The sequence below is a fragment of the Taudactylus pleione genome, unplaced genomic scaffold, assembly GCF_031769625.1.
Source record: "Taudactylus pleione unplaced genomic scaffold, aTauple2 ptg000073l, whole genome shotgun sequence".
NCBI classification, from domain to species: Eukaryota; Metazoa; Chordata; class Amphibia; order Anura; family Myobatrachidae; genus Taudactylus; species Taudactylus pleione.
The window spans coordinates 3,491,306-3,506,424 of NW_028284475.1; the positions used below are offsets into that span (position 1 = coordinate 3,491,306).

General features: G+C 44.2%; 2 protein-coding genes across 3 annotated transcripts in view; one reads left to right on the forward strand and one right to left on the reverse strand.

Moving 5' to 3' along the window:
- The window catches only part of LOC148532542 (uncharacterized), a 34,416-nt gene extending 22,590 nt beyond the window's left edge, over window positions 1-11,826 (reverse strand). The window contains exons 1-2 of the mRNA XM_088467712.1: window positions 11,744-11,826; window positions 8,733-8,980 (exon numbers count right to left, since the gene is read on the reverse strand). Coding sequence (XP_088323838.1) covers window positions 8,733-8,886 — 154 coding nt within the window. The 5' untranslated portion in view covers window positions 8,887-8,980; window positions 11,744-11,826. The remainder of the gene's footprint in view (window positions 1-8,732; window positions 8,981-11,743) is intronic.
- Window positions 11,827-11,939: 113 nt separating this feature from the next.
- LOC148532543 (uncharacterized) overlaps window positions 11,940-15,119 on the forward strand; it is an 88,414-nt gene continuing 85,234 nt past the window's right edge. For both annotated transcript variants that reach the window (XM_088467715.1, XM_088467717.1), the window contains exon 1: window positions 11,940-12,015. The gene's annotated coding sequence lies outside the window, so the exon portion shown is untranslated. The remainder of the gene's footprint in view (window positions 12,016-15,119) is intronic.

The following is a 15,119-nucleotide window of genomic DNA, read 5'->3' on the forward strand; positions in this document are numbered from 1 at the left end:
TAACAACGGGCAGTAGTAGACCAACGCGTTTCGAAGTACTTGCCTCTTTGTCAAGGTATACAATATTAAAAATTAGCCTGCTATTTATACAAGATGGTGGTACATCATGTGAACTATCATGTAGGTTTTAGCAGCTGAGTGTGCAGAGGAGAAAAGCTGTTTTTCTTTAATATTAGGTTATATTATTTATTTATTATTTATTACCAGTTATTTATATAGCGCACACATATTCTGAAGCGCTTTACAGAGAATATTTGGCCATACACATCAGTCCCTGCCCCAGTGGTGCTTACAATCTATGCTCCTTATCACATGCTCACACACATACACACTGGGGTTAATTTTTGTTGGGAGCCAATTAACCTACTAGTATATTTTATTTGGAGTGTGGAAGCACCCAGAGGAAACCGACGCAAGCACAGGGAGAATATACAAACTCCACACAGTTAGGGCCGTGGTGGGAATTGAACCCACGACCTCAGTGCTGTGAGGCAGTAATGCTAACCATTACACCGTCTGTGCTGCCCAAATATATCACCATACTACTCGATTTCAGCTGTAGGATCATAGGAATAAGAGAAAGAATGTATTGGATGAATTATTCTCTTCCAAACAAGATTCAACTATAATAAATGAAGATCTAGATAGCATCATGAAAAAATTAGAACAAGTGTTATTAAAAGAAGGGAAGATATGGTGGGAGTTGGTAGCCTTAGAGAGATACTTATCAAAGGAATTAGTTCCGAGAGGACTGAGAATCAATAAAATACTTTTTGGATAACTCCCCAAGCTTTGAAAAAGAGTCGCTAAATATATTAGACTTGTGTTCCATGACGCTTATGAGATTAATCATAAAAGGAAGAGGAAATGAATTAAAAGAAATTGAAGCAGAAATTGATCATTTACTACCTATGGTGGAACCCTCCTCGGATCTCCCAGAATTCAAGGAGCTAGAGAAGGAGATCATCATGAAAGTTGCAAAGAATGTAAAAGAATTAATGTTAAAAAACAGCGACAATATAAGAGAGCTATGAATGATTATAAGAAGGTATACAACACCTGATTATTAAAAAAGAGACAAATTTTTTAAGACTAAAGGAAAAAAAAATTTGGAATAGGCAATCAGAGTTTAAGCATAGAGGCTTTACCCAAAATTAAACTAATTCGCAACAAAGAAGGCCTTATAGGAGGCAATCAAAGTTTATAAGAAGAAAAACACAGAGATTTGGGAAAAATCAGGAGATGGGAAGTACAAAGACCCTGTAGACAAAACCTTAGAGAAAGAGAGAGCTTTGGACTTAATAGAGGTCGCTATCCACTTGAGAATAAACCTAACAAATACTTACCATTCTGCACTCAAAGAACATATTGGAGAGCCACAAACAGGTTTAAAAGATTAAGAAATGAAGAGGTTTTAGATTACAAAGATTTTTTAGACCAATGTAAACCCATCCCCCTATATATAGGACTAAACTGGATAAAAGAGAAGGGTTACATAAACACAATTAAAAGAAATGTAAAAAGAGAAAGAAAAAATTGAATAGTATAGATACACCCAAGTAATTACAACTTGACTAACCATGAAAATAGTTAATTGTTATATTGATCTACTGTTGATTTATTCACAAACTCACTTTAAAAAAAAATTTGCAGAAAGGGAAGTTGAAGAAATAGATTATAGTTCCATTTTTAAACCCAAATCAGTTTTTTACCCAACATATAAAGTATGTTGTTTTATAGAAAGTTTTAAGAAGCTGGTTAAGGACGAATTAGAAGATACATTTTTAAAAACAATTTCCGAATGTTAACTTAACGAAGCAGGAAAGGGAAGCTTGACGTTCACTAAGGGACAACAAGTCCATTGTAATCAAGCCCGCAGATAAGGGTAGCAGTGTTTGTGGTGCGGAATATGGAGTATCAATTGAAGAGGTCAAACGTCAATTGTCAGACAGGAATACGTATAAGAAGTTGAGGTCCAACCCCTCTGAGAATGTGAAGAAAAATTTAGTCTCCTCTTAAAATATAAATCTCAGAATATTGTCAGTGAGTAATTATTATATTATATTGTATAGTTGTTTTTTTCTTATATGAGGATATATTTTCAATCATTGACTTGTTATATATATATATATATGTCTATAATGTTTATATTGAAACTCCTTATTTCTTTACCACTATTTTGTATGTGTATACAATATATTGTATCTAATACAATGAAAAGTCAAATAAAAACATTTTAAAAAAAATATATATATTGTCAGTGAAATGGAATACAAATATATCAATATAGCTAAGCCATCAACCCCAGTGTTTTTCACCCTCCCTAAAATCCATAAAAATAAAGGAAAACCTCCAGGGACACACATAGTGGCTGGGAATGAATCATTTATATTGAATCTATCCCACTTTGTGGATTCCAAATTACAACCATTGGTAAAGAAAACCAGATCGTATTTGAAAGATTCATTGAATGTGATTAGAACATTGAATGAGATAACATGGACACTAGACATAATTTTGGTAACAGCTGATGTTGCCTCACTTTATACATGTACTAGACACCAACAAGGATTAGATGCTGCTAAATATTTTTTTGAAAAAGATCATAGTTAGATAATTAATAAATTCCATGATTTCTAAAAAAAATGTATTAAAAATAATATATATTTTTTTGGTTTACTGATGCCTACTTCCTCCAAACCAATGGAACAGACATGAATACCAGGCTTGCCTCGAGTTATGGCAACTTATTTATGGCATACTGGAGTGCTTCTCAGTGTTCCATGGACACCAATTCAGGGTGAACTTGGCACTATGGAGATGCTACAGTATATTGATGACATTATTTTTGTTTCGGGAGTGATCCCTTGCTTCTGGAGGGTTCACAGAGACTGTTCAAGAGTCAAAGATTATAAGGTACAAGAAGGGGCTCTTGAACAACAGTTTATAAAGAGTGGGCACGATGAAAAACTGGTACAAGACTCCTTTGTTAAGTATCAGGCAATTGTTAGGTCTGATATGGCAAACTCTAGAGAAGACAAACTTACTAAGGGACAGGAAGTGAAAATAATTGCCATCATTACCAATTTCAATAGCCAGTATGGACAGTTTGAATGTATAGTCAAGAAATACTGGATTTGTTTATTAAAAGATTCTGTAGTAAGGCATTACGTTGATGAGAAAACAAAATTTGTTTATCGCAAGGCTAAGAACTTAAAGAATCATAGACATCACCAGTACAATGCTCTCAGCTCTCAGACATCACCAGTACAATGTCTAGCTCAGTCCCTACTGAGTGAAGCTATAACTGTGCTTGTGCTACATTTGTTTGTTACCCTGCTGGTGCAGTTCTGATTACTATTGTTGAACTAACTCCTTATGCCTTTCTACAGTACATCTCTAGTTGCACAGGTAATATCAGCCTGCTCCTGTTTGCTGATCCAGCTCCACACCTGTGCAAAGCATACTTCTGACTGCACAGGTAATACCGCCCATTCCTGCTTCCCTGGTTCCATTTCTGTTTATCTACAGCTACCTTCCATTCTGGTGTTCAGTCTGTATCCGGTCCTATCATCATCAGAGTGCTCCCAGATCCTCGGCTGCAGCGACAACCAGTTCAAGCCTGGTTAATACGCCTGCCAAGTTCTGCCACTCAAGCATCCTGATAACAGTTACAGATGGGTCCACATACATCTAGCCTCTTTGCATGTTAAACAGCCATTCTAGTCGCGCCATGCCGTGGCGTGACCTGGTAGCGCCGAGCATCTTTTTGTGCGACTAGATAGCACAAGCAGTTTCTGCTGATTACAATGATATGCAGCACTGGAAAATGTGTCAGTGAGTAATGACTACACCTGTGCATCTGCTGGGTGACCTGGAATATGTGTCAGTGAGTAATGACTACACCTGTGCACCAGCTGGGTGACCTGTGTCAGTGAGTAATGACTACACCTGTGCACCTGCTGGATGACTTGGGAAATGTGTCAGTGAGTAATGGCTACACCTGTGCACCTGCTGGGTGACCTGGGAAATGTATCAGTGAGTAATGACTACACCTATGCACCTGCTGGGTGACCTGGGATATGTGTCAGTGAGTAATGACTACACCTGTGCACCTGCTGGATGATTGGGAAATGTGTCAGTGAGTAATGGCTACACCTGTGCACCTGCTGGGTGACCTGGGAAATGTATCAGTGAGTAATGACTACACCTATGCACCTGCTGGGTGACCTGGGAAATGTGTCAGTGAGTAATGGCTACACCTGTGCATCTGCTGGGTGACCTGGAATATGTGTCAGTGAGTAATGACTACACCTGTGCACCAGCTGGGTGACCTGTGTCAGTGAGTAATGACTACACCTATGCACCTGCTGGATGACTTGGGAAATGTGTCAGTGAGTAATGGCTACACCTGTGCACCTGCTGGGTGACCTGGGAAATGTATCAGTGAGTAATGACTACACCTATGCACCTGCTGGGTGACCTGGGATATGTGTCAGTGAGTAATGACTACACCTATGCACATGCTGGGTGACCTGGGAAATGTGTCAGTGAGTAATGGCTACACCTGTGCACCTGCTGGGTGACCTGGGAAATGTGTCAGTGAGTAATGACTACACCTGTGCTCCTGCTGGGTGACCTGGGATATGTGTCAGTGAGTAATGACTACACCTATGCACCTGCTGGATGACTTGGGAAATGTGTCAGTGAGTAATGGCTACACCTGTGCTCCTGCTGGGTGACCTGGGAAATGTGTCAGTGAGTAATGACTACACCTATGCACCTGCTGGATGACTTGGGAAATGTGTCAGTGAGTAATGGCTACACCTGTGCACCTGCTGGGTGACCTGGGAAATGTATCAGTGAGTAATGACTACACCTATGCACCTGCTGGGTGACATGAAACAAGTGAACGGTGTGGGGTCCTGAGGACCGAGTTTGAGAACCACTGATCTAGCCCATTAGAAGAAAGGATGTCAGAACACATCTATAATATTAAAACAGGTCTGATGACCCACAGCGTATCGGCCCATTTCAAAGACTAACATGGTTGTGGTTGGTTTACTACTGGCCACTGTTACTACACAAAGGGGTATATTTGGTAAAGATTGATTTTGGATCGATTTGCCATTCCATTTTTATTTGATTTCCATTCGATTTTGACATTGGAGATTTACTAAAGCCAAAATCGAATGTCAAATGGAACATAAAACCAAATTTCACTCAAAATCGAATATAGGCCAAACATTGATGTTTTTCATTAGTTGAATATAGGATCCCTTAATTTAGTAACATTCGATTTGCAAATCGTACTTAAATCGAGCTTCAAATCCCCAAATGAATAGTATAATGAGAGACAGTCGATTTGAGCTTCTAAACACCACTCTATTGGCTGGAAATTGATTGTGATGCCTTTAAAAGTTCTCAAAGCATGTTGGGCAGTCTGACTGCAGGAATAATGGCTGCTCGAGGCTATGCTATGCTGTGCACCTACCTGCAGTATGCAATCACCACCTGACTGAGAGAACCCAGAAGCATCAATCAAAGCAACATCAGCAGCTTCATGAGGTACCCCGCAACCTACGCAGGACTAGGTTCTTTCACTGTCGGATAAACCTCAATGCTTTGTCTGCTGGTGAGGTCATAGAGATGTTCCGCCTCTCACGTTCCAACATCATGATACTGTATGACCTCATCAAGATTCAACTTGAGTCAGACACTGCACGGTCACATGCCGTATCAGGCCTGCACAAGCTGCTGTGTGCTTTGCATTGTTATGCTACTGGCTCCTTTCAGTAATTTTAAGGTAGAGTGCTAGATATTTCCCAGCCTACCTTTAGCAGGCACATGACCCAAGTCATGCGGGCACCGATCCCCATCTGCAACACGTACATCTGCTTTCCCAGCCAGGAGTCACATTGACACAAACTTAAGGTAGCTCTCTATAGTCTCTCAGGCATGCTTAATGTTCTGGTAGCTATAAATTGCACACACATTGGGCTGAGACCACCCAGGAATACTGCATGTCTATACCAATAGACATCATACATGTGCAGATGGTCTGTGATGCAAAACTAACATTCATAAGTGACTTGCTATCCTGGTTCGTGCCATGATGCCTACATCCTCAGCAATTCCTCCCTCTCTGCAAAATTTGAGGCGGCCCAAATGCCAGAAGGATGGTTGTTGGGTAAGTTACCCATATGTGTTAATTAAGCAGCTAACATTATATATTACTATATTGTTCTAATTGTGTTTTGTTTTTTCTCCCCAACAGGTGATTTAGGCTATGGCTGTTACTCCTGACGTCTAACTCCATTGTCAGATTTACAAACAAAAAGTATGGTGGTCGCTCACATCAGATTAATGACTTTGCACAGGTGCTTGTAAAGGGTGGGGTCTACACTGTACTACAGAAAAAAAGGGGATTTGCCCTCCAGCGCACTGCAGCAATATCAACAAAAATACTTGAATCCTACATAATAATAGAAATTCAGAGGTATTAGTTACATACATTTGCAAATATATGAATAAGCATCGGGCCAACGTCAAGGCTCCTGTATGCCGGCGTCCCTAACATTATGGGGTTCACGTCTGAGGTGCAGGGAACCCCAAAAGAATCTAGCCAAGGACCATCCCCAGGGCATCACACGAGTCAGCTCTCGGCTTATACATGTGCTGTTATCATGCAGTACATTAATTTGTAATTATATGACCCAGAGTGGGTGCTACTATTAGGTAGCAACAATTATTTTGGGGTGAGCGTTTGGAAGTGGGGCCCCCGGAGTTGCTCTGGCTGGGCCTTTTTCAGGGCATCACCACTTAATTCACATAGATATTTTTTCATCACTTTTATATTTGTTTGTCTATTATTTATGTAATTTTAACCCTTTCTCATTATATTAACACTTATTGATTTATCTTTACACATCTATACTAGACACTTCACTATCACCTTTTTTCCCTTTTTTGAGGGATGCCCTGGGGATGGTCCTTGGCTACATTCTTTTGGGGTTCCCTGCGCCACGGACATGAACCCCATAATGTTAGGGACGCCAGTATAGAGGAGCCTTGACGCTGGCCTGGCGCTTATTCATATATTTGCAAATGTATGTAACTAATACCTCTGAATTTCTATTATTATGTAGGATTCAAGTATTTTTGTTGATATTGCTGCCGTGTGCTGGAGGGCAAATCCCTTTTTTTTCTGTAGTCCATTGTAAGATTTGCAAACTCCTCCTGAGCATAAATATAACGAGGCACGTGCAGTCACCCGATCTGTGATAGAATGCACCTTTAGGCTATTAAAAACAAGGTTCAGCTGTATTGATAATTCGGGAGGCATATTATTATAACATCAAAGTGTCCGATATTGTGCTCTGCTGCTGTCTGTTGCATAATCTCTCATTAAATCAACCACTCCACCCAGATTATGCAATAGACAGCAAACAGGCAGAAGTTTTGTTAATAACAACTAATTATGTGAGCACAGAAAGTGGAAGGCAGATTAGGGCTACACTTATTGTCAACTATTACAGCTGTAAGTATTTGTTTTTTGTAAATTAAATACCACAAATTTAGATTCTTCAGTTAGGTGTTCATGTATAAATCAGTGTAAAGAGGGAAGTATTTGTAAATGTCTAGTTTTTGTATGTGCCAAAAATGTATGGTTAGGTAAACAAAATATCAAGTATTTCAAACTGTACACCTTCAAACAAGCAATTGCAATTTGTTGGTCTATTAAAAAAATTAAAAAACGATGTGGATAAAATATATTTTTTTTATTAACATAAATTTTTAGCCCACAACTCCCTTTCACTTTTACTTTCACTTTTCTAGAGTGTGCACATGTGTTTCCAATTTTTCCCCCTGTTAATTAGTGTGCACGTGATACTTTTGGCCCTATAGGATATAGAGGAAGTTGAGTTCTGTTTTGCATTCCATTTTAATGGGGATTGAAGGTTCGATTTTGAAAGGGATTTCATAAACTGAACACAAACTCCCTTCTTAAAATCCATTGCAGTTTTGATCATAAAGACTAATATATGGATTTGAAGTGATAAGCGCTGAACCAGAGTCACCTATATTGATTGTTATAAGAAAAACAGCGCTGCCTGATTTATTTACACTACACTCGGTGAGTGCATAATTGATAAATACAAGTATAAAAAAAAAGTTGCGGCAAGTAAAAATGCTAAATAACACTGCAGCAAAAACTCGTTGATAAATGGGGCCCCAAATGAGCCAGTGAACTATGGGCCCCATTTATCAACGAGATTTTGCTGCAATATTATTTACCATTTTCGCTCGCCGTATTTTAAACAAAAATAAATTTTAAAAAATCCATTTGGATTAACCAATCAGCCTGGCAGTGATGTACTGCCGCAGCCTGCCCCTGATCCTCCTCCAGTTGTACTGCCAGTGCCGCTCCTACACGGATCACAGGAGACCTGCTGCAGCTGGTGCTGATCCAGAGCCGTAACTAGACTTTTTGATGCCCTGTGCCAGAAAGAGCATTGGCACCCCCCATTTTATAAATATGGACATAGACGTATGCCTGGAAAAGGGGCGTGGCTTAATGGGGGAGGAGTATGACAAATATGATTTGTCCCATATGATGGTGAAGTGGTACCCATCCTGTTGTACCACTGTTATACAGGTGTCTTTGCTAAATACAGTGTGAATCCAATGGACGCAGCGATGATAGACAGTAATTATGCAATATAACTCACCAGCTCTAGAGGTAGGAGAGCACTGGTGAAGCTGCACCTGCAGCGGGATTCGTCCATCAGAACAGCCGGACACAAGCCTGGAGCCAACTGAAGGTATAGAAAGAACTTTACTTGTAGTATATATGCAGGAAATAGCAGCAGCGGGGAGGTCCATGTATGTATCCTGTACCGGTAGCTGAATTCGCCGGCAAGGACAGTCGATGTGTGCTGGTAACACCTGGGTCAGGAATTGATGGCTGTGTTCAGGGCTGTGGGGCAGATAGCTGTGTGTTAAATAAAAGAATATGTGACTGACGGTGCTTGGGGAGGTGGCCAGATGGAGGGGGAGTCAGCCAGAGAGGACATTGGGTGGCCAGTAGAAGCTGGGCATAGAAGAAGAGGAAGCTACAAGTGAGAATGATTATACATAAAAAATTGACCGTCCCAAACAGCGCACCCTGCCCTGTGGTACCCTGTGCCGGGCACGTTGCACCACCCTAGTTACGGCCCTGCGCTGATCACAGGGGACCCACTGCTGCCGGTGCTAATCACAGGGGACCCACTGCTGCCGGTGCTAATCACAGGGGACCCACTGCTGCCGGTGCTAATCACAGGGGACCCACTGCTGCCGGTGCTAATCACAGGGGACCCACTGCTGCCGGTGCTAATCACAGGGGACCCACTGCTGCCGGTGCTAATCACAGGGGACCCACTGCTGCCGAAGCTGATGACGTTACCTGCTGGTTCTAAAAGGTAAGTGACAAAAGTAGGCGGACACTAGCAGCCAGTGTCCACCTACTTATAGTTGGCTGGTTGGAATGATATCGTCCTGATGTATTGCCAGCTTAAGCTTAAACTGGGTACACACCTATACAATGGTCAGACTATTATCTCGATGTTGGATGAATGGCCGTTGGATTATACAGGTGGGTACGCTGTCCCAATGCATGAGCGTTAGCTGATAAATGGCTTAAAACGCTCTGCAATGATCAGTCTCGGCCGCTCGCATCTCATGTACAGTTCGATTTTCAGCTGTTTCGACAAGGCAATATCATATAAAAGATGCAGTAAATACGCACATTCAATCGATTCTCTGGCTGTTCTTACAAATATACAACTCCTCTGTGGGCGTTGCCTTGATACCTAGTCTCCTCTTCTTCACTACAAATAAAAGTCATGTTGTTGTAAATAAGCTCCCTTCTTTTGTTAATGGCCGCTGTATTTGTCAAAAGCTTCACAAATGTATTATAATTTTAACACCAAACCGAGCATGAGTCTACACCATATCCCTTTTTCCTCTCAATGGGCTCTATTCAATATGTTAATTATCGGGTTCCGAACAGACCCCGATAATTAACGTTCTTACTCGACGTGAGCGATTCATCATTGCTCTACACGGAGACCGCTGATCCGAAAATCAGCTGTCTCCACGAGTTTTTTCACTGCTCCTTCGGGAGCAGTTAATCTTTTCACTGCTCCTTTCGGAGCAGTGACAGTAGTGCACATGCGTGATTTACAAGTCACGCAGGTGCACAAAAGCCCCGGCGTCTGGCAGAAGGAGGAAGACAGGGGCGGAGGCATCTGAAAGGATCCCTCATCGCAACCTGGGACTCCATTCCGTAGGGAATGGAGCGGATTGCTGAAGATGGCGAATGCTCCCGCAGTCAAGCTCCAAAAATATTGTATTCTTGGAGCTTATTGAATTCTGGCCCCATACTAGTGTATGGGCACAGCAGGCCTTTCCAGTTAGCAGGAGATATCTGTGATATATCCTGTTATCCTATATCCTGCTTTACCTTTTTGATGACTGGCCCAAAAACTTAATTTCTACAATTGTAGGTGAAAACGTTCAATCTCACCTGCTTTTGTAGAAATTAAAGGGTCTATTCATCTTCCCTCAATCTCTCCAAAAGTGGGTGAAAATTAACATTCTCCCTTAATTTTGTAAAAATGAAGGGTCAGGTCCATTCATTAAGCATGTAATGCAGGAGATCTCACAGATATCTCCTGCTTACAACTCTCCAACAATAATTTCCACAGTCTCCATACTATAGTTTGGGGATGTAGAAATGATGCAATTAATCAAGTTCCGAAAAAAAACACTTTTTGTGGAATTTGTGAGTGATACTGTATGCCAGCCTAAGATGACGCACAGTGGGCCTGATTCAGAGCCGGACGCTATTTGCGGACGCTCGTTCAGAAAAGGGGCCGGCTATTTAAATTGAGCGCTCGCTCTTTGCGGTCTGTTGAGGCCTCTATGTCTGAGCGAGCAAACGAAACATGCGCTCGCTATTTTGTAAAGACGCCCCTTGGCTGCTCGCATCATACGTCATCTCCGCTATTTATTAGATTAATCGAGTACATCGAAAGGCATATGAACTGCTCGCTATTCTTGTGGTAGCATTTTCCTACCGCAATCATGCGAACAATTCAGGCTAAGAAACAACCAAGTGACGTGGTCGATGACGCTGCTTTGTTAATTATGCACACCCTTAAAACGCCCATTTTGACCTTTAAGCACGCCTGCGTTCGGATCTCCACTCCCCGTTTTCAAGCACCTTCCCCTGTTACCACCCACAAACGCCTCGCTATTTTGCGAGCACACGATTTCCGACCGCACTGACTGGTTGGTGCATGCGCATTACAACCCATACGCATGCGCAGATGTGCGAACAACGCTCGGAGTGAACAAGCGGCCGCTTACGAGCGGCTCTGAATCAGGCCCAGTATCCGATACCATGCACAACCTGACGACGGCAGAGGCCACGGCAAAGGTGCTGGGACAAACACTGCCAATGTGTAGGTGTACAAAAGCCAGCCGCCCACTTGTATTGCAGACACCGGCGGGGTGAGGTGCAGCTGGGGTGGGGTGTCACACATCAGCCGCTGAAAGGTGGGGGGGACAGACGTAGGGTGAGGAAATCCTTATGGATGAAGCATGATGAATGCTTACAAAAGTTTTTGAACTTGTAGCGAGTTTAAAACATAATTATCACTAGTAAAAATGATGTAATGATGAATAGGGCCCTCACTTCCGAAAAGCTGCTCCTTTTAGGGCTCTGCCATGATGAATGGTGCAAAGAGCAACAAGTGTGAGTCTTGCTGCTGGGTTACGTTCAGTGTGATGACTGGGGAAGTGCTGTCACCGCCCAGCTGTAGTAGTACCGGGCGGAGTCCTGCAGCTGCGGGAAGGGACTGAAGTTAATTCATACATTCAGTACAGTAACCTGACAGACCGGACGGCGCAGTCGCCATTACTGCCACCTCGTGAACCTTAGTGCGACCGCCGACTGATCTACAGCAGGTGAGGCTCCCGGCTCCGTGACAGCGGCTGCCGGTGTATGGACATAGTGGCTGCTTGTATTACCACTACCAGGGGACCGGTTCCGCCGCAGGTAATTGTCCTGCCGGCCGCAACAGGTCGGGGAGGGTGAGGTAGATCAGAGGGGGCACCTGTGGCTGACGATGGGGATGAAGAGAGAGGTCGGACTGGTGGGTATGTAATGTAAGGGACAGGTGTGGAAGGACTGGTGGGTATGTAATGTAAGGGACAGGTGTGGCAGGACTGGTGGGTATGTAATGTAAGGGACAGGTGTGGAATGACTGGTGGGTATGTAATGTAAGGGACAGGTGTGGAATGACTGGTGGGCATGTAATGTAAGGGACAGGTGTGGAAGGACTGGTGGGTATGTAATGTAAGGGACAGGTGTGGCAGGACTGGTGGGTATGTAATGTAAGGGACAGGTGTGGAAGGACTGGTGGGTATGTAATGTAAGGGACAGGTGTGGCAGGACTGGTGGGTATGTAATGTAAGGGACAGGTGTGGCAGGACTGGTGGGTATGTAATGTAAGGGACAGGTGTGGAAGGACTGGTGGGTATGTAATGTAAGGGACAGGTGTGGCAGGACTGGTGGGCATGTAATGTAAGGGACAGGTGTGGCAGGACTGGTGGGTATGTAATGTAAGGGACAGGTGTGGCAGGACTGGTGGGTATGTAATGTAAGGGACAGGTGTGGAAGGACTGGTGGGTATGTAATGTAAGGGACAGGTGTGGAAGGACTGGTGGGTATGTAATGTAAGGGACAGGTGTGGCAGGACTGGGCATGTAATGTAAGGGACAGGTGTGGCAGGACTGATGGGTGTGTAATGTAAGGGACAGGTGTGGCAGGACTGGTGGGTATGTAATGTAAGGGACAGGTGTGGAAGGACTGGTGGGTATGTAATGTAAGGGACAGGTGTGGCAGGACTGGTGGGTATGTAATGTAAGGGACAGGTGTGGCAGGACTGGTGGGCATGTAATGTAAGGGACAGGTGTGGCAGGACTGGTGGGTATGTAATGTAAGGGACAGGTGTGGAATGACTGGTGGGCATGTAATGTAAGGGACAGGTGTGGAAGGACTGGTGGGTATGTAATGTAAGGGTCAGGTGTGGAAGGACTGGTGGGCATGTAATGGAGGGGACAGGTGTGGAAGGACTGGTGGGTATGTAATGTAAGGGACAGGTGTGGAAGGACTGGTGGGTATGTAATGTAAGGGACAGGTGTGGAAGGACTGGTGGGTATGTAATGTAAGGGACAGGTGTGGAAGGACTGGTGGGTATGTAATGTAAGGGACAGGTGTGGCAGGACTGGTGGGTATGTAATGTAAGGGACAGGTGTGGCAGGACTGGTGGGTATGTAATGTAAGGGACAGGTGTGGAAGGACTGGTGGGTATGTAATGTAAGGGACAGGTGTGGCAGGACTGGTGGGTATGTAATGTAAGGGACAGGTGTGGAAGGACTGGTGGGTATGTAATGTAAGGGACAGGTGTGGCAGGACTGGTGGGCATGTAATGTAAGGGACAGGTGTGGCAGGACTGGTGGGTATGTAATGTAAGGGACAGGTGTGGAATGACTGGTGGGTATGTAATGTAAGGGACAGGTGTGGAATGACTGGTGGGCATGTAATGTAAGGGACAGGTGTGGAAGGACTGGTGGGTATGTAATGTAAGGGACAGGTGTGGCAGGACTGGTGGGTATGTAATGTAAGGGACAGGTGTGGAAGGACTGGTGGGTATGTAATGTAAGGGACAGGTGTGGCAGGACTGGTGGGTATGTAATGTAAGGGACAGGTGTGGCAGGACTGGTGGGTATGTAATGTAAGGGACAGGTGTGGAAGGACTGGTGGGTATGTAATGTAAGGGACAGGTGTGGCAGGACTGGTGGGCATGTAATGTAAGGGACAGGTGTGGCAGGACTGGTGGGTATGTAATGTAAGGGACAGGTGTGGAATGACTGGTGGGCATGTAATGTAAGGGACAGGTGTGGAAGGACTGGTGGGCATGTAATGGAGGGGACAGGTGTGGAAGGACTGGTGGGCATGTAATGTAAGGGACAGGTGTGGAAGGACTGGTGGGTATGTAATGTAAGGGACAGGTGTGGAAGGACTGGTGGGTATGTAATGTAAGGGACAGGTGTGGCAGGACTGGTGGGCATGTAATGTAAGGGACAGGTGTGGCAGGACTGGTGGGTATGTAATGTAAGGGACAGGTGTGGAATGACTGGTGGGCATGTAATGTAAGGGACAGGTGTGGAAGGACTGGTGGGTATGTAATGTAAGGGACAGGTGTGGAAGGACTGGTGGGTATGTAATGTAAGGGACAGGTGTGGCAGGACTGGTGGGTATGTAATGTAAGGGACAGGTGTGGAAGGACTGGTGGGTATGTAATGTAAGGGACAGGTGTGGCAGGACTGGTGGGCATGTAATGTAAGGGACAGGTGTGGCAGGACTGGTGGGTATGTAATGTAAGGGACAGGTGTGGAATGACTGGTGGGCATGTAATGTAAGGGACAGGTGTGGAAGGACTGGTGGGCATGTAATGGAGGGGACAGGTGTGGAAGGACTGGTGGGCATGTAATGTAAGGGACAGGTGTGGAAGGACTGGTGGGTATGTAATGTAAGGGTCAGGTGTGGAAGGACTGGTGGGCATGTAATGGAGGGGACAGGTGTGGAAGGACTGGTGGGTATGTAATGTAAGGGACAGGTGTGGCAGGACTGGTGGGTATGTAATGTAAGGGACAGGTGTGGAAGGACTGGTGGGTATGTAATGTAAGGGACAGGTGTGGAAGGACTAGTGGGTATGTAATGTAAGGGACAGGTGTGGAAGGACTGGTGGGTATGTAATGTAAGGGACAGGTGTGGCAGGACTGGTGGGCATGTAATGTAAGGGACAGGTGTGGCAGGACTGGTGGGTATGTAATGTAAGGGACAGGTGTGGCAGGACTGGTGGGTATGTAATGTAAGGGACAGGTGTGGAAGGACTGGTGGGTATGTAATGTAAGGGACAGGTGTGGAAGGACTGGTGGGTATGTAATGTAAGGGACAGGTGTGGCAGGACTGGGCATGTAATGTAAGGGACAGGTGTGGCAGG